The sequence below is a fragment of the Dermochelys coriacea genome, chromosome 20 (genome assembly GCF_009764565.3).
Source record: "Dermochelys coriacea isolate rDerCor1 chromosome 20, rDerCor1.pri.v4, whole genome shotgun sequence".
Taxonomy (NCBI): domain Eukaryota; kingdom Metazoa; phylum Chordata; order Testudines; family Dermochelyidae; genus Dermochelys; species Dermochelys coriacea.
In genome coordinates, this window is record NC_050087.2 from 3766181 (window position 1) to 3786875 (window position 20695).

General features: G+C 60.2%; 1 protein-coding gene across 3 annotated transcripts; it reads left to right on the forward strand.

The window, feature by feature from the left end:
* The first annotated feature begins 8922 nt into the window (after positions 1 to 8922).
* On the forward strand, positions 8923 to 15839 carry LOC119845895 (glycoprotein-N-acetylgalactosamine 3-beta-galactosyltransferase 1-B-like). 3 transcript variants are annotated; one of them, XM_038378842.2, is made up of 5 exons: positions 8951 to 9054; positions 10471 to 10623; positions 11651 to 11881; positions 12673 to 13337; positions 14093 to 15839. In XM_038378842.2, exons 3-5 carry the CDS (start codon positions 11677 to 11679, stop codon positions 14309 to 14311), a joined length of 1089 nt encoding a protein of 362 aa, XP_038234770.1. In that variant the 5' UTR covers positions 8951 to 9054; positions 10471 to 10623; positions 11651 to 11676; the 3' UTR covers positions 14312 to 15839. The 3 variants fall into 3 exon arrangements, with proteins under 3 accessions (XP_038234769.1, XP_038234770.1, XP_043362518.1); XM_043506583.1 differs by having other exon boundaries at positions 12673 to 13142; XM_038378841.1 differs by lacking the exon at positions 10471 to 10623 and having other exon boundaries at positions 8923 to 9054.
* Positions 15840 to 20695: the final 4856 nt, after the last annotated feature.

Consider the following 20695-nt stretch of genomic DNA (forward strand, 5'->3'; position numbering starts at 1 on the left):
CTGGATTGGTCCCCACCCCTTTGGACCTTACCAGGGGGCAGTTACACCAGGGAGGCCCCCAGACCCCCGCTTGCAGCTCATTCATCTAAGGCTGGCTGGGATGCAGCCCGGTTTCGTGGCTGAAATTCCCACAGGCCGGCTCAGAACCGGGACGCCCTCATGTTCCTCGCTGATGCCCCCTTGCTCCCTAACTGGCCTGATCTCGAGTGAGACACATTCCGGCTCCCCGGGGTCTCCCAGCTATCTGAGAATGACACGTGCCTCGGCCTTTCATGTAACTCACCGGCCTCTGGGCAAATGAATCCGATGCAGCGGCAGCTTGTGGCTGGGGTCTTGCCCTGGCATTTCCCTTTGCACAGGCACCAGGGGCTGCGGCTGCCAGTGACCTGAGGGCTCTGGGCGAAGAAGGCGCCAAGGCAGGTGTGCACACAGTGCTATGGTCTGGCAACAGGTGGCAGCACCTGTCTGAGTTGTGGCAGCGTGATCTTTACAGGGTGATGGCGGGGGGGTGGGGAATCATTTGCAAAGCCAGGTTTCTGCTCCATGGAGGTGCTGCAAGTGGCTGGGGCTGGGGGGGGGGACTAGGCCAGAACCCATCTACCCCCCAGAGGGGAATGATATGGGGGAGGGGGAGCGAGCAAATCATCCTTCCCTTCCCCTGCCAGTCTTGGCCCTGCTTCTTTGCAAGCAGGGAGTGATGCTGGGGTGGCACCTACCCCTGCTTAGCTCATGGGAGGCCATGCAGGGTAGGACCCAGCCACTCCTCCAACCTCCCTGCTTGCGAGCGCTGCCCTCTGCGGCGGATCTGCCTGCTGCCTTGGTCGCTCGGATGCGGAGGTCAAAGGCAGCTGATGGCACCCCTGCTCCATGCAGCCCCCCCATCCTGCCGCCTCCCCCCACCGCTCCCTCGGATGGAGGTGGAAGCAGGATCCCTCGCTCTCTGTCTCATTTTATGCCCCTGGTGCTGGCCAGCTGTTGCCCTTCTCCCAGACGTGCCCCAGTGGGATGGGTAGGAAAGCCCATTCTACTCTGAAGACCTGGGAGCAGGCAAGGGGAAAGCAGGATGATCCCTTGGTGCTTCTGCGTCCTTGAGTCGTAGGCTGCCTCCATTCCCACCTCCAGGCCTGCTCTGGTCTGTCATCTCCCCACCACACAGGGAATTGCTTCCTTGCTCCCCACGGCCCTTCCCAGCAGAGGGAGCAAGGGGGCTGCTCCCCCCCGGGACCCCCCTCTTGGGCCAGTGGATCACTGGCCCCAGTAGTGTCACCTTTTCTCCAGCCCGTATGCCTCACCCAGCACTTACCAGCAGCCAGGCTGACTGACGCAGGTGGGGATGAGTAACTGGCCAGCCCACGTTTGAAGAGCAGGAAAACAATGTCCCAGGTGATAAGGAAGTTCCAGGCCAGGGCAAGTCCCAAGCTTGCCCTGAACTGAACTGTTCCCTGAAAACCCTTTCCCTGTTTGCTCTGCACACTTGTTTAGCCAGCACGCAGGGCCCCTCCAAGGCACCTCCTTTGCTCAGAGTCCTGGCCACCTGTTCGGTAAATGATTAACCACCCCCGGGTTGGGAGGGGATGGGCAGTGGGGGTGTGAGGGCCTCACTCCTCAATGTAGGAGCGGGATGCGGAAAGACTGGCATGGGTCCTCTGCACCCAACATGCTGCCGGACAAAGCTCTGCTCCTCTTGGGTTTGGGCTTAAATGGTGCCAGCTGTGGAGCGCCAGCCGGTGCTCATGGCCGGGCAGGGCAGCCTCATCCCAACACCTACAAAATCGACCTTGGTCCCTGCACACACCCCCAAGCGCCTCTCTGAACCTCTCTTCCCTTGGCACCTCTGCTCAGCCCAGTGCTCCAGTCAGCACCCATCATGTGGCTGGCTGCATGTGCCCCCTGCAGGGGGCAATGCCAGTGGGCACCAGCTCCTGGGAAGGGGATGGACCTGCCCCTGCTGCCTCTCAGACCCAGCTGGTGTTTGTACAGCAGTAGTGACAGTGGCGTTACCCAGTTATTGCTCCAACAAGGATGGGCTCAATGTTTGCTTTATCTGTCAGCACCTCTGCTTTGCCCCTTCCCCCCACTCCTCCCAGCAGCTGGTTTCCCAGGAGCATGTGTGGGGGTGGGATGGGGGAGAGACAGGCCACCATCTCAGATCAGGGCCTGGTTGTGCTGGCCACTCCCACCCCTAATCTCTGCTCCCTAAGGGCTAGTGAGCGAGAATCCTCCATGGCTCGTTTGGAGCTAGGCCAGTGGCGCTGCAAGATGGGTGCAGCTCAGGGCAACTGCACCTGTGTGTCGCCTCCAGCAAAGGCCCCACCCTCAGGTTCCCGGCTTCCCGGCTGTCACCTGTCTCAGCTGGAAACACACCTTGCTCCCTTCTGAGCGGTGTATCTCCAGGCTGAACGGTTCCCTGTCCCCCTGGGTTAGGGGCCCTGCTTGCTCTCCCTTCTGTGCCAGCCGACATGACTGCCACCCTATGCCAGCCAGCTGCTTTTCTCCTTAAAGGAAAAGCTCTCGAGCGACAATATTAAAAACATCCACGCACAGGCTAACAAGCTGACCGGAGATCACCCAAACCTGAGCCTGGGCTCTGGGATAAACCCCCAAGGGGTTTCAAGTTCACTTCAGCTCAGAACAAGCACATGCTCTTATGGGGCCTCGGTAGTGGGGTTGCCAATTTTGTTGGACATATTCCTGGAGATTTAACCACATGACATAAACTTTAATTAAAGATTCAGCTTTAATTCCTGGAGACGCCAGGCCAAGCCTGGAGGGTTGGCAACCCTACTTGGCAGGCCCAGCCCTTCCAGGGGTCTGACCAGGATATTGTCAGGCTGTTGCATGCCATCCTTGGCATCAGCCCTCTGGCCCCTGCGGGTATCTAGTCAGCCAGGCCACATCCAGGTCCTGCTGGATCCCGACTTTCTGTTTTTCTAGCCTTGCAGCGCGTCTGCGGGTGCAATTGACCCGGGCTCGGGAAGGGGCTGTTGACTTTTAACCACTCTGCGGGGCGGATTTACCCATGCAGAATTACTTCAGCTCTGTGTGCAAAGTGGGCAACTGTGTGTGCAAATAGAGAACTGGGGGTGGGGCAGGGTCGATCAGACAGGGCCTGCAGGACTCTTATTGTTGCCCATTGGACCTGTCCTCCCACCCACCCCCAGCCTCCTGTCTCCTGTCTCTGAGGCTGGCAAATCCAACCCTGTGCCATCGGCCCAGTTCAGGAATCACCTTCCTTGGGTGGGGATGGGGCATGCTTTGGGCTGTCCCACAGCCGCTGCATGCAGGTGTGAACAAGTGTTCTGGGGCAATGGGAATAGGGCTCCATCCTGGGTTGCTAACAGTCCCCCCCGGCACAGGGCATTTTGTGCCAGCCCCAGGAGCAGCTGCTGTGTGCGGTTAGCTCACTGGATCAGATGAAGGTGTAATTTAGATCCTGCTCTTTGTTTCTACTCATCCAGGTAAGGAGAACAAATATTTATCCTGCAGAGAATAGGTCCCAGCCCAGTGCGGATCAAATCCTGCCCTGGAGCATGTGGGGTGTCAGCAGAGGTAGGAGGGGTCGCCCCCCAATGAACATGCCTCCACCCCAGCCACTCTGCACAATGGCTGGGCTCCATCCTGCTCATGTAGGTACAATCTGGCTTCACAGGGAAAGGCGGGAAACGGATTTTCTGCCAAACCAGTAAAACCACCAGCCCAGCCAGGTGAGCAGCAGAGAGACAGGAGGTGTCAAGGCGAGGACACCTCCCCCCATCAGGGCAGTGGGCCTGGGACTCACCCGCTATGGGACATATGGAACATATGTTCCCCACACCCAGCTATGGAGCAGGAGGACAGGTGTTGGGGTGGGACCACACCCAGCTATGGGGCAGGGGGACAGGCTCGGGGGTAGGGTGGGACCACACCCGGCTATGGGGCAAGGAGCTCCCCAGCCCGCCTCCCCCCATTCCTCCTCCTCCTATCCCGGGCCCCCATTTCTTTGCTGAAGGGGGGTGTGTGATGAAGAGGGACTGTTCTTAATGTTTCCTCTGAATATTGTGGGGGTGCCTCAGTTTCCCTTATGCAGTTCTTAAGTATCTAGGGGGTGGGATAAGGGGGTATGATCGTTGCAGAGCCCTAGAGGGTAGGTGTGTGCAGGGGTCTGGACACAGAGAATGGCCAACACCCTGTTTCCTGGCACCTGATGGCCTGGGCCCTTCCCCCCTGCAAGGTGAGAGCTAAAGGGTTGGAGAACAAAGGAATCAGGTGACCTCCTGGCCCTGGAAAGGGACAAAGCCCAGAGGAGGAGGGGCTGGAGGGGGTTTCAGTTTGGGGCTGGCTGGGGACGAGGATTGAAGTGCAGACAGGGTTGTCTGGCTCACTGCCCCCCAAAATGGACCCAGCTGAGGAGTCCTGTTCTCTGCACCTACAAGCTCTGGTTTAGACCATGTTCCTGTCATCTAATAAACCTTCTGTTTTACTGGCTGGCTGAGATTCACGTCTGACTGTGAAGTTGTGGGGCAGGACCCTCTGGCTTCCCCAGGACCCCACCTGAGCGGACTCGCTGTGGGAAGCGCATGGAGGGCAGAGGATGCTGAATGCTCCGAGGTCAGACCCAGGGAGGGGAAGCCGTGTGAGTTGTGTGTCCTGAAGACAGGCTGCTCACAGAAAGGAGACTCCCCCCAGACTCCTGACTGGCTTTGTAGGGAGCAGTTCCAGAGCATCGCCCGGGGACTCCGTGACAACCGGTGGCAGGAGTGGGATGTACTACACCCCATGGATGGCGCTTCCTGCAGTAAGTGACTGGGGAGCAGTAAAATGAAGGGGGATTGACGAGGACAAGGAGTGCTGAAGGCTCAGAGTGGTTTCGGGGGGCGGTTAACCCCTGGGAGTGTGTGACCAGCGAGAAGGACTGTGCAGTAATGGGGTCCCCCTGGGGACTGTGGTGAGCAGTCTCAGGGGTGGAGGAGCCTGCAGCTTGGCCCTGGGAGAGAGAAGGACTTTTGCAGTAACAGGGTTCCCCTGGGGATTGCAGTGAGCAGTCCCAGGGGCAGAGGGTCTGCAGCTCGACCCTGGCCGAGAGGTGGTGACCTTGAGAAGGGCTGGCACCCGAGGGGTTCTCCCTGGAAACTGTGGGGAGCTGAGAGCACACAGGCCTGTGAGTCCACAACAACTTGGGGACAGCAGAGTGAGGGCCTGTCACCGTCTCCTTAAGAAGGACATTGTAACCCTGTGCAGAAAGAGAGGGTTGCACATTGCAAAGTTCACCAAAGCACAGTTAATCCTGCAGCTGGAGGATGACGACCACCCTAAGGAGCAGATTCCTGACCCCAGTGGGGCTATAGCAGGATCTGGGAGCAGCTGGAGTGGGAGCCAGGCATCCCCAAGACTCCTGTCCCCGACCAGAAAAGGGTCTTCACAATTGGGTTGCCCATTGGGGGATTGGAGACGGACGGGATTGGAGCTGAGTCCAAGAGCGCAAGAGGACTGTGAGAGACAGTGAGAGTCCAAGAAAGAGCTACAGAAGCAGCAGCAGCATGAATTGGCGATGGTGGAGCGGAGAGGCAGAGGGGACCTCCCAGGGGTGAGTGGGGATAGATCCCGGGGTGCCAATTCCGCAGGGAACGTCGAGACTGGTTAAGGATGGGGGGGATGTGGATGCCCACCTCACTGCTTTTGAGCAGGCTAGCGATTTGAACCAGGGGGACCCTGAGGAACAGCCCCGGTGTCTAGCTCCCTTGCTGGGTCCCCAGGCCATAGACTCCGTCAGCCAGATGGGTGGGGAGGTGGACAGGCTCCCACTCCTGACCCCAACCTATATGTCTGTGTGGAGTTTCCTGGAGCCAGGCCCCTCGGACCCCCAGTGGGAGCGGAAGGTGATGGTCAATGGGGAGACATTTGTGGGGTGGCGAGATCCTGGGATAGAGGGAACTATTGTCAGGCCCTGGATGGTGCAGCCTCAAATGCTGAGGGGCTGGGTGAGGGTCCCAGAGATGAAGCCCTTCGCCCTCCCTATAGCCCAGATCCCTGTGCAGACCCAGGAGGGGTTGGGCTGGCTGGCTGATCATTGGAGTTCTCCAGGATATCCAGGCCCTGATCCTGTAACGGCCAAGGGTTTGAATTTGAATCCAGGGAACCAATTGGTGGAGAGGGAAACGGTCAATGAAAATGCAGCTGACCTGACTGGCAGCAGGGAGGAGCTGCTAGGCTCAGCATACCTGCCTGCCTGTAACCAGCCCCCTGGGGCTGGGTGGGACAGAGAGATGCTCCCAGCCCCCTTGCACTCTGGAGAGGGGGCTCACGAGGGGGCTCAAGCTGGCTCTGATGCAGGGAGGAAAGCAGCGAGCTCGCTGCCTACCCCCACTGGGACAGCAAGGGCAGCGCTGAGCACAGTGGGAGCTGAGACCCCAGCTGAGTGGGGGGAGACACAGGCAGGGCAGGGGATGTGTTGGGAGTGGCAAGGTGCTTGGTAAGGAAAGTCTGGATGAGCCTAGGCAGCCTTGTGAGCTGATGGCTTTGTCTAGTCAGCAGGGTGGGAAGGCCAGGACAGTGGCAGATGAGTGTCCCTGCACCTTACCTGTTAGCTGGGTGGAGAATTGGGACAGTGAAGGAAAAGTGCCTGTGTCTGTCAGGGGTATTGACTTGCCTATGGAGGGAGCTACCGTGGTCTCCAAGCATGTCTGTGAACAGTCCTGTGTGCTGGGACCAGGGGAATGAGATCCCGAGCTGTGTGTCTGGTAAAGGAGAAAGTGTCTCCGGCTCTTCTTTGTCTGTGGAGCAGACAGAAGGGGCCTTTCAGCCTGGGATGGTTGAGAATAGTGCAGTTGTCTCAAGAGTTGGTTCTGGATTCAGCTAAAGCCCAGGAAGGGAATGGCCCTAAGTTTGTGTCTGCTCGGGAGAATGGCCCTGTAACTAATGAACCCTGTCGCATCCAGTTAGTGTCTATGTAAAATCCCAGAGACCAGACAATTCTGGTGCTTGTATTTTGCCTATTGCTAGTGTGTTGTTGGGATAGGGTGTAGCAACTCTGTCTAATCAGGGTGAGATCCTAGCCAGGGCACAAGGAGAGCAGAAAGGTGATTTGATCCTGTTACCTACTGAGGGTGTGGAAAGAAGGAAAAGATTCCTGAACTTGTGTGTGGCAAAGGGAAGGAGAATGCTCCTGACCTTTTATCTAGAAAGTCTATGAGTTTGCCTGAAGTGGGATTGTGTAGGAATCCGCCTGATGGGCCAGAGGTGATTCTGGATGTAAGTGAGACCCAGAAAGAGTCTGTTGTTGCTCAGGAAAGTGTTCCTCTAGAGCAAGCCCTAGGTGAAGAGGGTAAGGGCAGAATTTCTGTGAAGGGTGAATTGTTGCATAGAAAAGCCCCTAGGGAAAGGAATCCTCATGGAGCCTTTGCAAGCAGTTTACTGCCACTGAAGGGTGTGAAAGTGATTTAATCAAGAAAGTTTCAGTTCCTAACAGCCAGAAATTTTCAGTTGTGAATGGATCCACTGACTTTCCTGTTGAAAGCTCCAGTGTGGATGGCTTTGAGAAGGTCTCAGATGGAGTGAAAGCTATTAAGAAAGCTAAACAGTCCTCTAACCAAGTGGCTGTGTTTGGCCAGCTTGTTGGGGAGACAAGGTTGTTGAGAAAGGGATGCCTGCATGCTGGTTCTGTAAGTGAACAGTCTGTGGACCAGGTCAAGATGGGGGCTCTTAACCAAGAGAGCCCGAATTGCAGCCCTCCAGACTGGAGCGCTGGGAGAAGACCTGATCCCAGTTTGACCCCTGGGGTTTTGGGGTGGCAAAAGGGCACTGGCCGCATAAACCTTCCCACATGCGGCATGCGAGTGCTATCGACCACCCCCGACCTAAGGGAGGGCGTGAAACTGGAAGGGCCTGGTGTAACTCCCACCAAGGAACGGGAGAGATGCTGGGGCATCCATGGGAACGTTGGTGGCTTTGAACTTCCCCAGGTCACCAGCTAAAGTGACCCCACTCAGTTCAGTCTCGAAGGGGGAAGAGATGTGATGAAGCAGGGCTGTTCTTAATGTTTCCTTTGAATAGTGTGGGGGTGCCTCAGTTTCCCCTATGCAGTTCTTAAGTATCTAGGGGGTGGGATAAGGGGGTATGATCATTGCAGAGCCCTAGAGGGCAGGTGTGTGCAGGGGTCTGGACACAGAGAATGGCCGACACCCTGTTTCCTGGCACCTGATGGCCTGGCCCTTCCCCCCTGCAAGGTGAGAGCTAAAGGGTTGGAGAACAAAGGAATCAGGTGACCTCCTGGCCCTGGAAAGGGACAAAGCCCAGAGGAGGAGGAGTGGGAGAGAGTTTCAGTTTGGGGCTGGCTGGGGACGAGGAGTGAAGTGCAGACGGGGTTGTCTGGCTCACTGCCCCCCAAAATGGACCCGGCTGAGGGGTCCTGTTCTCTGCACCTACAAGCTCTGGTTTAGACCATGTTCCTGTCGTCTAATAAACCTTCTGTTTTACTGGCTGGTTGAGAGTCCCGTCTGACTGTGGAGTTGGGGGGCAGGACCCTCTGGCCCCCCCAGGACCCTGCCTGGGCAGACTGGCTGTGGGAAGTGCACGGAGGGCAGAGGATACTGAAGGCTCCGAGGTCAGACCCAGGGAGGGGAAGCCGGGGGAGCTGTGTCCTGCAGACAGGCTGCTCCCAGAGAGGAGACTCCCCCAGAGTCCTGGCTGGCTTTGTGGGGAGCAGTTCCAGAGCATCGCCCGGGGACCCCGTGACGGGGGGGGGGTCCTCCCCCTTTGTGACTCCCCCTCCCCCTTCTTTGTAGCCCTCCCCAATCTGCGGGGGGGGGCAGGGAGTCTGCCCCCCAGGTCTCCTCCCATACGGGGAAGAAACCTGCCCCAGCGCCACCTGTATGGGGGGATCCTTGAGCCAATGAGGAGCCGCTTGGGGTGGGGGCTGGCAGCCCGGCGGCCAATGGGCGCAGGGAGGGGCGGGGCCTTATGCCCGAGCTGGATACAACGTAGCGCTGGGTGATTCCGCGGGCGGCGGCGGCTGCGGGGCGCCTGGGCTGGAAGCTTTGCTGGGGGTCCCGGGGCGGGTCCGGCCGCGCCCCTGGGAAGGTAACGGTGCCGCGGGTCCCTTGACACCCCCCCAGACTTGGGGGGCTTTAGATCAGAGCGGCCTCACCCGCTCTCTCTCCCCACACCTCTGCCCCACTCCCACCCGGTGTCCCCCGGTCTGCCCCCCGCCCTCTCCCTCCCACGTCCTCCGAGTCGTCCCCCCCCATCTGCCCCCCGCCATCTGCCCCTGGATGCTCCTTCCCTTCCCTGGCAGTTTCCTCTCTCCCTCTTACCCCTTCCGTCCCCACCCCCAGGGTTTCTCTGTTCTCCTCCTTCTGCTCACAGAGAGGGCATCTCTCTCTGCCCACCCCTCTCTCCCCTGCTGTGGGGCTGCCCCATCTGCTTGGGTCCTAGGATCACTCCCTCTGGAGGGTTGTACCCTGGTGCCCAACCCCAGGGTACCCTGGGTCCCTTTCTCTTGCTCTGCTCCTGTCCCTTAATTCCCCTGGCCCCTGCGCTCCACTCGGATGGGAAGGTGAATTCATCGGGGCTCCCATTCCAGGGCCCCTGGACCATCCCCGACCCCCTGCCTGGCCCCGGGGTGCCGCACTGAATGCTCATGGCTGGATTTCCCAGGGAGCAGAGCTGGGAAGGGCCCCTTGCTCAGGCAGGATTGTTCCTCCGGACGCAGGCGGCGCTGGGGTACACAGCCTTGCCGGTGCCTGGGAGCAGGCAGGGGGTACGTCGGGCTAACCAGCGCCCCTGCATGGTGGTGGCAACAATTTCCTGAGCCCGCTCTAGCCCACAAGGCCTCGTTGAGTCTGCAAGCCCAGCCCCAGGGGGAGGGGATCGCCCCCTACTGCAAACAGAAGAAGAACCTGGACTGTGGGTGCCAGGGGGTTAATTTAATTCTGGGACCGGTCCCACTTAAGGACAGGAGACCAGCCTGGCTCTGAGCCCTCCAGGGGCTGGCGAGTAAAGAGCCCAGCTCTGAACAGAAGGTGGGGGGCGGCTCAGCATAGGTGCCAGGTGTGAGTGTGTGTGTGGGGGGGTACCCCTGGAGCGGGGAGATGGAAGTTGCAGGATGGGGCTTGGGGACTATCTGGATCACTTGAATCAGAGGGCGTTCTGGGTGGAGGGGGAGCAGAAGATGGGGGGGTGCTGGCTGAGGTCCCCTTGGATGCTGGGGTGGGAACCTGGGGCATATGGAGGGTCCCTTGAGGGCAAGGATACTGGCTGCACCGGGGGGTGGGAATGGAGGGCACTGCATGGGGGTGTCACGAGGAGGCATGGAGGGCAATTGGGTGGGGGGGCACTGGGTGGGTGGAGGCCTAGGTGGGGAGGAGATCAAGGGGGGCCATGTGAAGGGCGCTGGGTGGGTCTGTCCCTCTGTCCATCCATCCCCTCCCTCCAGCGGGATCTGGCTGGCAGAGAGCTCCCCCCTGTTGCTATGGAAACCCCTCCCTGTCTCTCTAGGTGCTCATCAGCCAGCTCTGGTTTTCTGTGTCCACTAGCCCTTCCCAGCAGCCTGGGGGGGCAGGGGGAGACGGGTTGGGGCGCTCATTGGATCCCAACTGCCTGTTGGAGTCTCTGGGGCGCTGTTGGCTGCCTAGGGGCTACGCTCTCCTGGTGAGTGATGGGGGGCGGCTCCCCCCAGATGCTTGGGGGCAGGGATGGCAAAGGGGCTGGGTGGGGGAGACACTGCTCACCATGGGGTGGAGAGGCTTGAGCTGGTGGAGGGGGGTCTGGTTCCCTCATGCGTGGCTGCGCAGCCCCATAGAGTCCCTGACAGTCCTGGCGTCACCCATTGGGATGGATTGACCTAGTTTAGACCCGACTGTCGCTCTCTGGTTGTCTGCCTCTGCTTCCCCCCCACACTCCACCGCTCTGCGGGTTTGGGGTTACTTCCACCTCATTTCTGACCCAGCTCTGAGCCCGGAAGAGGGCCGGGGTCCCCGGAGCAGAAGAACAGGACCCGTCCAGTGGGGGGAGATGCGGGCCCGTGAGGGGTGGAGGGGGTGGAATAGCCTCTGCCAACATCCTGCCTAGGCTAGTGATCACCTGGGCAGACCCGTGGGCTGGGTCCCCCTGGAGTCACTAACATCCCCCTGGGGTGGGAGCTCAGGTTAGGGTCCCCTCTGAAGAATTATGCCCCCCCCTTTGTTGCCACCCCGCCCAGCAGGGCAGGTCCTGGGATGAGCCCCCCATCATCCTCCTGGCATGTTTGCTCAGACGGGGTATTCCTGGCAAATGTGCCTCTGGCTGACTTCCCTCTTCCTAGTGCCCCATCTCTGCCACAACCCTGGGGCTGTCCCAGCTCGCTTAGGGCTATGAGTGTTTCAGAAGGAACTGGGGAGGGGGGATAGTGTGCTGAAGGGGCAGAAATCCTGGCCAGGTGGGGGGTACAGCTGGGACAAAGTGGTCAGATCCTGGACCCTGGCAGGGAGTGGGCACCGGAGCCGTGAGGGGCAGGCGGGGCGTTTCCCAGCTCTGTCTCTGCCCCTTTATGGGTTTAGCTTTGGACTCTGCTCCTGTCCCAGCTGAACCTGGCTATTAATTAACGATTAAGCTGCAAGGTGCGGGGAAGAGTCGCCTGTTCTGGTGGCTTCACTCAGCGCCCCCCACCCCAGCATCCTGACCCACTGTCTCCCCCTAGGCTGTGTGAAGCCCTCCCTGGGCAGCATGATGCTGGGGGGTTTCAAGGGCTCCTGGCTGGCCTTCCACGTGGGCATCGTGACCGGCTTCGTCAGCACCTTCTACCTGCTCAACGGCCTGCTCTGGCTGCAGCCCCCGGACCCCGAGAGCCAGAAGCCACACCCTGATGTCGACCCCTTCTGGGTTGTCCAGCAGCCGGCGCTTCTCAGCGCTGGCCACCCGCACCTCTCAGGTGGGCAGTGCCAACGGTGGGGGGCACTGGGGGGATGGAGGGATCCTGCAAGAGCCGTGGGGCACAGTGACTGTATGGGAGAGGGGGTGGGGGGCTGTGGATTGATCGTGCAGAGGCTGGGAGAGGGAGTGGAGCAGCCAAACTGGGACCAGAGGCGGTGGGGTGGGGTGGACACAGGCAGGCCAGGGCTCTCCAGCAGCGCTTGCACGTGGGGGATCCCTTCAGATTGATCCTGGCAGCCGCACTAGGGGGATCGGGCGCCATCCTCCACTCGGCTGCAGCTCCCCTCCTGTACCAGCTGGCAGGAGAACCCCGGGAAATCACCATCCCCCTGCAGCCTTCGCAACCCCATTCCCCTGCCCCCTTCGGAAGGTTGCTTGGCGGAGACGGAGGGGATCCTGGCGCCGGAGCAGGGATTATTCCTGGGGGCAGGGAATCCCTGACGCAGCTGTGGGGCTGGCCAGCATGTGTGCTGGGCACCAAGGCAGGAATTGCCCCCCGGAGGTGGGTGGCAGGGGGAACTGGAGAACGGCCCCTCCTGGGCAGTTTCACGCTGGCCTAGATTTATTACACTTTCAGTAAATGAGAGAAGCCTGCCCCCCCCACCTCACCTCCCATTGTCCTTGCCCAGTTCAGCGTGTACACCAGGTTCAATGGGCTCCGGGAGGCTCTGGCACTGGCACCCGCACCTACCTGCAATGCCAGGGGCCAGCTCGGTCTTGGGGTGATTGCGGAGGTGGGGGTGTCTCCCCTGGCCGCCCCCATGCACCTAATGCTCTTTCTGTGCCCAGGGGAGGTCAGCGCCACCGCGGCCGAGCTGTACAGCAAGGTGCGGATCCTGTGCTGGGTCATGACGGGCCCCAGCAACCTGGAGACCAAGGCCCGGCACGTCCAGGCCACGTGGACACGGCACTGCAATGTGGTGCTGTTCATGAGCTCGGTGCGGGACGACAGCTTCCCCACCGTGGGGCTGGATACCAAGGAAGGCCGGGACCAGCTGTACTGGAAAACCATCCGGGCCTTCCAGTACGTCCACCAGCACCACCTGGAGCAGGCCGACTGGTTCCTCAAGGCGGACGACGACACCTTCGTGGTGCTGGACAACCTGCGCTGGCTGCTGGCCAACCACACACCTGAGATGCCCGTCTACTTCGGGAAGCGCTTCAAGCCCTTCGCCAAGCAGGGCTACATGAGCGGCGGGGCCGGCTACATCCTCAGCAAGGAGGCCCTGAGGCGCTTCGTGGAGGGCTTCAGGACCCAGGTGTGCAGCCACACCACCTCAGTGGAGGACCTGGCGCTGGGCCAGTGCATGGAGAAGATGGGGGTGCAGGCAGGGGACTCCCGGGACACCAAGGGGCGGGAGACTTTCCACCCCTTTGGGCCCGAATCCCACCTCACGGAGAAGTTCTCCAAGAGCTTCTGGTACTGGAACTACTGCTACTATCCCATTGTGGAGGTATGTGGCCACCTGCATGCCTCCCTCCCGTGGTATCCTCTGGGTGTGGGTGCCCGTGGCTGCGTTCCCTTCCTCTCCCCTGGGCCTGGGTTCCTGGGCTGCATTTATCCCCTTGTGGCATCCTCCGGGAGTGGGTGCCCAGGCCAAATTGAGCACAGGCCCTGCTGTTCTGGCTTCTCCATGGCCAGGGGAGGTGGTTCTGTGGTCAAGGCCAGGGTGCCAGGTACCCAGCGCGCAGGCCTCTAAGACACCCAAGCAGCACATGGACCCCGTGTAGCTTTCTGGGTCCCCACTGGTGGCCTCTCGTGGAAGGGGTGGGTCTCAGCCCCACGTTGGCTTGGTCCCTGGGACCTCTGGTACTTTTGCGCGCTGGGCCTCCTGCAGATGGGCAGCTCACAAAGCTGCAGGGGATCACTGTGCCCCGTGGAAGCCAGCACATAAGCGGGCAGAGTTAATAACATTAGTCAGCCAGCAGTGCCACCCTGAGGGGTCCAGATCCTGGTCCTGAGCCAATGCCCCTTCTGCCCGCAGGGGAGCAGGGATGGGATTGGGGGCATGAAGTTGGGGGGAGGTCCAGCACACTGCCTGTTTGCTGCTCATTGGAGGCTCCTGGCAGGACGGTCCCGTGGCTTGCACCAGGGGGGTGGGAGGGAATGGGGGGGATCTCTGTTGGGGCTGCTCCTCCTGCCCTATTCTCACCCCTTTGCGTGGCTTGGGGCCTCTCCCATGAACCCTTGCCCTCCCGTGCTCTGCAGGGCCCCCAGTGCTGCTCCGACCTGGCCATCTCCTTCCACTACGTAAGCCCCGAGCTGATGTACACCCTGGAGTTCCTGACCTACCACCTGCGGGCCTACGGCTACCGCTACCGCTACCAGCCACCCCTGCCGGAGAACACCGCCCGCCTGCTGCAGCACCAGGGGCGGCCGAAGGTGGCCAATGCTACGCTGCTGATGCAGGGCACCAAGAAACTGTAGGGCGGCTGGGAGGAGGCAGTCAGTCTGGGATCGAGCGTCCAGAGGCTTTGTGCCTGATGTGAGGCTGGCACCCTGGGCGAGCCATGGCTGGGAGCCACGTGGCAGCCCCTGTACTGGATGATGGTGTGGGGTGTCTCGGTCTAGCTTCCGTCCCAGTTGGCACTAACTGACCCCCTTGCTGGTAGAGGGGTGGAGGGACCCCACATAGAGGGTCCCCTCCAGGGCAGGGGGAGGCCTGGAATGGGGGGTTCAGCCTCCTCGGCTGTGTCTCTGGTTTCCGATGGTGCCACGCTCCTGCCCTGGCCCTTCTCCGACAGACCAGATCCCTCTGAGCCCTCAGAGATAACTGGAGCCTGACAGGTGGGGAGTTGGGGAAGGGAGACTGGAGCTACATTTGGTGGGGAGGGAGGGTCCTCTCAGCCTCCCCTCCCTGCCCCCCACAGTCAATAGGGCAGGGTCACAAGGCACAGGGGAGATGAGGCAGGTAGCCCAACCACTGAGGGGCCTTTGGGGCTCTGTCTGATGGGCCCTTCCAGGAAGGGGCAAATCTGGCTCAGTCCATGGGTCCTGGGGGCTTTAAAATGGGGAGGTGGTAGGCACTGTCCCAAGGAGTGAGGGGGCTGGGAGCAGCCATCTCCCCCCTCCCTTACCCCGCAGAGGGCCCTGGAGTGTGTGAGGTCTGAGGGGGACACATGGGGGAAAGGAAGCGGGCACATTTCCCCGTTGTGGGGGAGGGGGAGGAGCTGGGATGCCATGATGGGGGCACAAGGGGTGGCAAGGAGTTCTGGGGGCAGCGTCTGGCTGGGCTGGAGAGGGTGCTGGGGAGAGAGGCCCTTGGCAGTGGGGATGCCGTGGCGGGCGGGCATGTGAGAGGCAGAAGCGCTGCCCTTGGCTGGAGGTCCCTGACGCAGAGCTACCCGGCGCCCGACCAATCGCAAATTGTGGGCGGAGAGAGACCCTGTGGTAAGCCACGGGCAATACCACTACATGGTGAGGGGGCCATGGGTGATACCACTGCCTCCAGGTTTGGCTGGAGCCCTGCCACGGATCAGTCCACTGCATGGTGAGGTGGCCACGGGCAATACCACTGCAGGATGAGCCGGAGCCCTGCCAGAGATCATACCACTACGGGTGAGCAGGCCACAGATCATACCACTGCGTGGTAAGGGGGCTATGGGTGATGCCACTGCCGACTAAGCTGGAGTGCTGCCACGGATCAGACCATGGCAGGTTGAGGGGGGCCACAGGCTGAGCTGGAGCCCTGCCACGGATCATACCACTGCACGGCAAGCAGGAGCTCGGCAATGGATTGTACCACTGTGGGGTGAGCAGGAACCCCGCAGCAGATGGCACCGCTTCACAGCCTCACTTGTGGCTTCTCTTTATTTTGTGAAGTGCCCATGGCAGCCTCCCACCACCACGTGGTGGACTGGAGCAGAGGGTCTCATCACTGTCCTGATGGGCAGAAGTGAGGGGCTAATTGGGCTTTGGGGTGAATAAACACTGCTTTGGTCTTTTTTAAAGAGAAGAGCCATGACCTGGTTTTAGCTTCCCCTCCCTGGGCTCCCACCGCTGTGTCTGGGCTCTGTCTGTGGCAGCACCCAGGGCTGAGCGGGTGCTGACCGCGGTGCCCACTGGGCCCAGCTACGCCCAGCCCCAGTGGGTGGCAGGGTGGGTGCAGGGGACCAGGCAGCTGGGGCTCTGAGGCTGATCAGCGCCATGTGGGATGGGTTCCCTGCACCCACTTTGTGGCTGGGGTCAGACTCCAGGCTGTGGTTCTGGGTACTTCCTCTGACCCCCCCCCCCCCCCCCCGGCTGAGGTGTTTGCACAACTGGGCCTGAGCTGGACACTTCTTGTCCAGGGGCCGGGGCCTGGTGCTGGGTCCCAATCTGAGCAGGGCAGCCTTAGCCCCAGAGGTGTGGAGACATCAACCCCTTCCCTCCCAGAGTTGAGTCCACCTACGCTTTGCAATGTGGGGATGACGTTATGGCCCAAATGCAGCTGGGGTGGAGGGCAGCGGCTGCACAGCAGGGGTGGGAGGTGAAGGGGCACTCGGGGCTGAGATCTGTGCTGCCAGCCGGAGGGCCAGAGGTGGTGGTTCAGAGTTAACTGGCTGTGCCTGCTGGAAGGTTCAGGGGGGAACGGCTGGGTAAGGACAAGGGCCTCAGCGGGAGGGAGCTGCTGGCACTTTGCTCCATTCTTTCCCCCCACTCCCCATCCCTGCAGAGGTAGCCACGGCCCAGCCAGGACCAGCCAGCAAGACCGTCTAGAGAAAGGCCTTGCTGGTGCCAGCTGCAGAGCGAAGGTAGCTGCTCTGCCAGGCTCTGCATTTTCTCTGATCTGGTGTGTATCTGCCAGATGCCCCGAGAGTGGAAGGCATGGGGGTGATCTCACCCCTCCCCAGAAAGATGGTGTCAAGCCAAGGTTTGTGCCAGGTCTGGGGAGGGGAAGGGGAGGCCCCATAGCAGCCTGGCAGGGTGTCTCTTTTGCTGCTCCGAGCTCAGCTGGGTGGCTGCACTGTGGCAGGAGGCTTGGCTTGGCCACGATCCTCACACGCCCAATCAATGCCACCCCTCCCACAGCAAAGTGACTCTGGGGGCTGATGGGCAGCCCCTGCCCCACAGACTGGGCCAAAAAGGCCACTGCCATTGTGGGGTGTGTTAACAGCAGTGTCGCGTCTCACACACAGGCGGTAATTGACCCGCTTGAGGCAGGGCGCAGTTGGAGACCCCTGGGCACTGTGCAAATCCGAGAGAGGCCAGAGGAGAGCAACCAAAAACAATGCAATATTTAAAAAACCAGAGCCCCAGGAAAGGTGGAAGACCACTTGATCCCTGTCCTCTTTACAGCAGCCCTTAGCGGCTGTTCTCAGGTCCCCTTGGCACATTTAGACGGTAAAGAGGACAGGGATCAAGTGGTCTCTGTGTCAGCTGACGGTAGGGGAAGGGGTAACGGGCTTGATCTCCCGTGTGGGGCAGTTTAGGTCAGATGTTAGGGAAAACTTTCTACCTCACTGGGCTGGAACTGGCGGCCTAGGGCGGTTTTCAAGAACAGTTTGGACAATCGCCTGTTCTGGTACAGGGGGTGGGACGTGACCTCTTGCTGCTCCTTCCAGCCTGACATCTGAGCTTCCTACATCTGCCCTGCCCCCTCCGCTCCCTTCCCCTCCCATCGCCAGACTCCTCCCCCTCTCCCACTTGCTTCCCCCCACTCCCACCCCCACTCCATAGAATCATAGACTATCAGGGTTGGAAGGGACCTCAGGAGATCATCTAGTCCAACCCCCAGCTGAAAGCAGGGCCAAGCCCAAATTTTTGCCCCCGATCCCTAAATGGCCCCCTCAAGGATTGAACTCATAACCCTGGGTTTAGCAAGCCAATGCTCAAACCACTGAGCTATCCCTCCACCCGGCCCTCTTTTCTCCCCAACCCAGTGCCACGCTGCCTCCCCACTTTGCCCTCTTCCCACATCTGGCCCCAACTTCCCCCCCACCCCCGGCGCTCCTCAGGCCCCAGCCTGGCCCCTCCCATCCAGGGCTTGCTGACTGGGGGAAGGGAAATAAGGAAACGGTTCAAAGTACTTTTAGCAGCTGGAAAGGCTGCAAAGGATCTGGTGCCATGTGCCCAGCCATGCCCCCTCCCCCACCTCCCACTGTCCCCCCTGCCAGAGCTCTGCGGGTCGCCCATCAGGAGCCCCTGGCTCAGGGTGGCACTGAGCTTTGCAGCCATGCCCCTGGCTCAAACCTGGGCATCCAGGACTCAGGCTATGGGTTGCCCACCGGTCTCTAGAGGGGTTAGGCAGGGTGGGATTTCTCCCCTGGGCTGCATGGGGGCCTTGCTGGCCCATGAGGCATGGGGAGTTGGCCACGGTGGGAGACCAGGCCAGCTGGACCAATGGACCAACGTCCAGCTGAAAGCGAAGAGCCCAGTGGAACTGCATTCACCCCTGGAGAAAGCCCCGGGAGCCCCTGGCCTTGTCCCTTTGCTCTTGGGTTCCCATGACGTGGAGGTGCATCAGAGCAGGATCTGTCCAGGGCAGGTGCTTGGTGTCAGGCCCCGACGGGTGCTGCAGTACATGGGAGAGTCTCTGGGGTGGGGCTTGGGTGTAGTCGCCATGACATGCTGCTCTTCTGTGTGCACGTTTCCGGGGTCAGGTCAGTCTCTTTGCTGCTCCCCGGGGAGGCAAAGCTGCAGCCTCCAGCGAGAGCTGGATCCTCGGAGCTCAGGGAGTGGTGGCTGGTTTGGGGCAAGCCAGCCTAGCCCTCCGCAGGAATGAGAGCAGGAGCTTGAGCCGAAGCCTGAGCGGGGGAGCCGATCCCTTGAGCTGATGTGCAGGAGGATAAAGGTGAGCAAAAGTCTGCCCCGTGCAGGAGGTGACGGGGACAGACACACTCGTCTGCCTTCACACTGACCCAGACCCCAGTGATATGGCAGCACTAGGGGTTAATGAAGGTAGCCAGTATTCCCTCCCCTCCCACAGGGATCACAAAGCCAAGCAGCATCCCGGGACCCCAATACTCCTGACCTGGCTCTGGGGCTGGGGAGGGGATGGTGGCTCCCCACAGAGGAGCAGGGGAGTGAGATCAGCGGTCCCTAGACAGACGGACCCCTCTCACCTGCCAGGCTACAGCCCTGTGGAGGGTGCAGGTTTCATGCCCTGGGTGGCCACCAGACATGGTTGGTGGGCTCTGGGCAGGAAGCAGCATTAATTCTAGGACCTTGGCACCTAGTCCTTATGGCGGCCGAGTTGCTCCCTGTGGGCTTTGCCTGGTAGGATGAAGTCTCTGATGAATCTCTCCTTGCGGATGCCTGATCAGGCCCTGGGTTTCTCACCAGTCTCTAGAGGGGTCAGGCAGGGTGGGATTTCTCCCCTGGGCTACATCATAGAATATCAGGGTTGGAAGGGACCTCAGGAGGTCATCTAGTCCAAGCCCCTTGCTCAAAGCAGGACTAATCCCCAATTTTTGCCCCAGATCCCTAAATGGCCCCCTCCAGGATTGAACTCACAACCCTGGGTTTAGCAGGCCAATGCTCAAACCACTGAGCTATCCCTCCCCCAAATGGGTGACTCAGAGACCCAGCCTGCTCTCAGATGAGGTCGGGGCGGTGTGGGATTGTTGCAAGAGGTCTGTGCGTGCTGCTACAGGGGATGCTACAGGGGATCAATGCCAATGCAGGCAAATTTAACTGGCAAAACTTCGTAGCATAGACCAGACCCAAGACAAAAGGTGTCAGGTGATAGAAACAAAGAGGGGCTGGGCTGAGGGGAGGGAACTGGGTCAGATGAGATGTGGGAGGGGTAGGGTGACCAGATTTAATGGAGAAAATATCAGGACACATGGGGGAAGCCAAAAAAAAAAAGCAACTGGAGTTGCCAAAGCAAAAAACAAAACGCCTGAGTGGCCAAAGCCGCAATGTCGGGATGCGGGACAAAGACCTAAAAATCGGACAGTCCCGATTTTATCGGGACGTCTGGTCACCCTAGGGAGGGGATCGGGGCTCAGCACAGGAGCAGCTGTTGGGAACTCAGTATCCAGGCAGCATCTTGACCCAGCATGTGTCCCAAGTATCCCCTCTACCCCCCCGAGAAGTGGATAAAATGCAGGGTCCTGGATTGAGGGGAGTTTCTATGTTTTGTTTGGTTCCAATTTGGACCCAGACCAATTTAAGGGGAATGGTGTTCCCTGGGGACCCGGCAGCCTGAAACGGACGTGATCCTTGCCAGTTTCACATCTGCAATCCAGGGCTCCCAGAGCCCCTTGGCTTTGGGACAGCCCTGCCATGCACACTCCCCAGGCTCAGGACTTGGGCAGGCCAGGGAAGCCAGATGGCCAGAAGCAATGAACCCAGAAGCCCTGGCTTGGACTGGGGTTCTCTTGGGGCTCCAGCTCTGTGGCAGGGACCCCGAAAGCCCTGCATGCAACCACAGACCGTGGAAAAGTGGGGACCTCCTCAGCCCTTCCAGAAATCAGGCAGGTGCCATCAAAGCCCTGCCTGTGACTGGCTGAAAATTCATTGAACCCAAGGTGGTTCTGCGAAATGTTTCAGTTTTGATGAATCGGCAACAATTCCTGCCCAGCTCCAAACCTACCTGTTCTGTTGCCCCCCAGTTCCCCGCCGGCCCCCAGCAGCCCACTTCTCCATGAACCAGGCGGATACCGACCCACAGGAACAAAGCAATGGCCAGACTGGCTCAGAACTGAGGTCCATTGAACCCAGGGGCCTGTCTGACAGTGCCTGCACCAGACACTTCCGAGGAATTTGCGAGAACCCCCCCAGTCAGCAGATATGGGATAAACCAGCCCCCACCCCCAATTCTGTCTCTCTCTCTGGTGTGTAATAGAGATTAAAGCAGGTGGTTTCATGTCTCTTCCAGAATTTTCC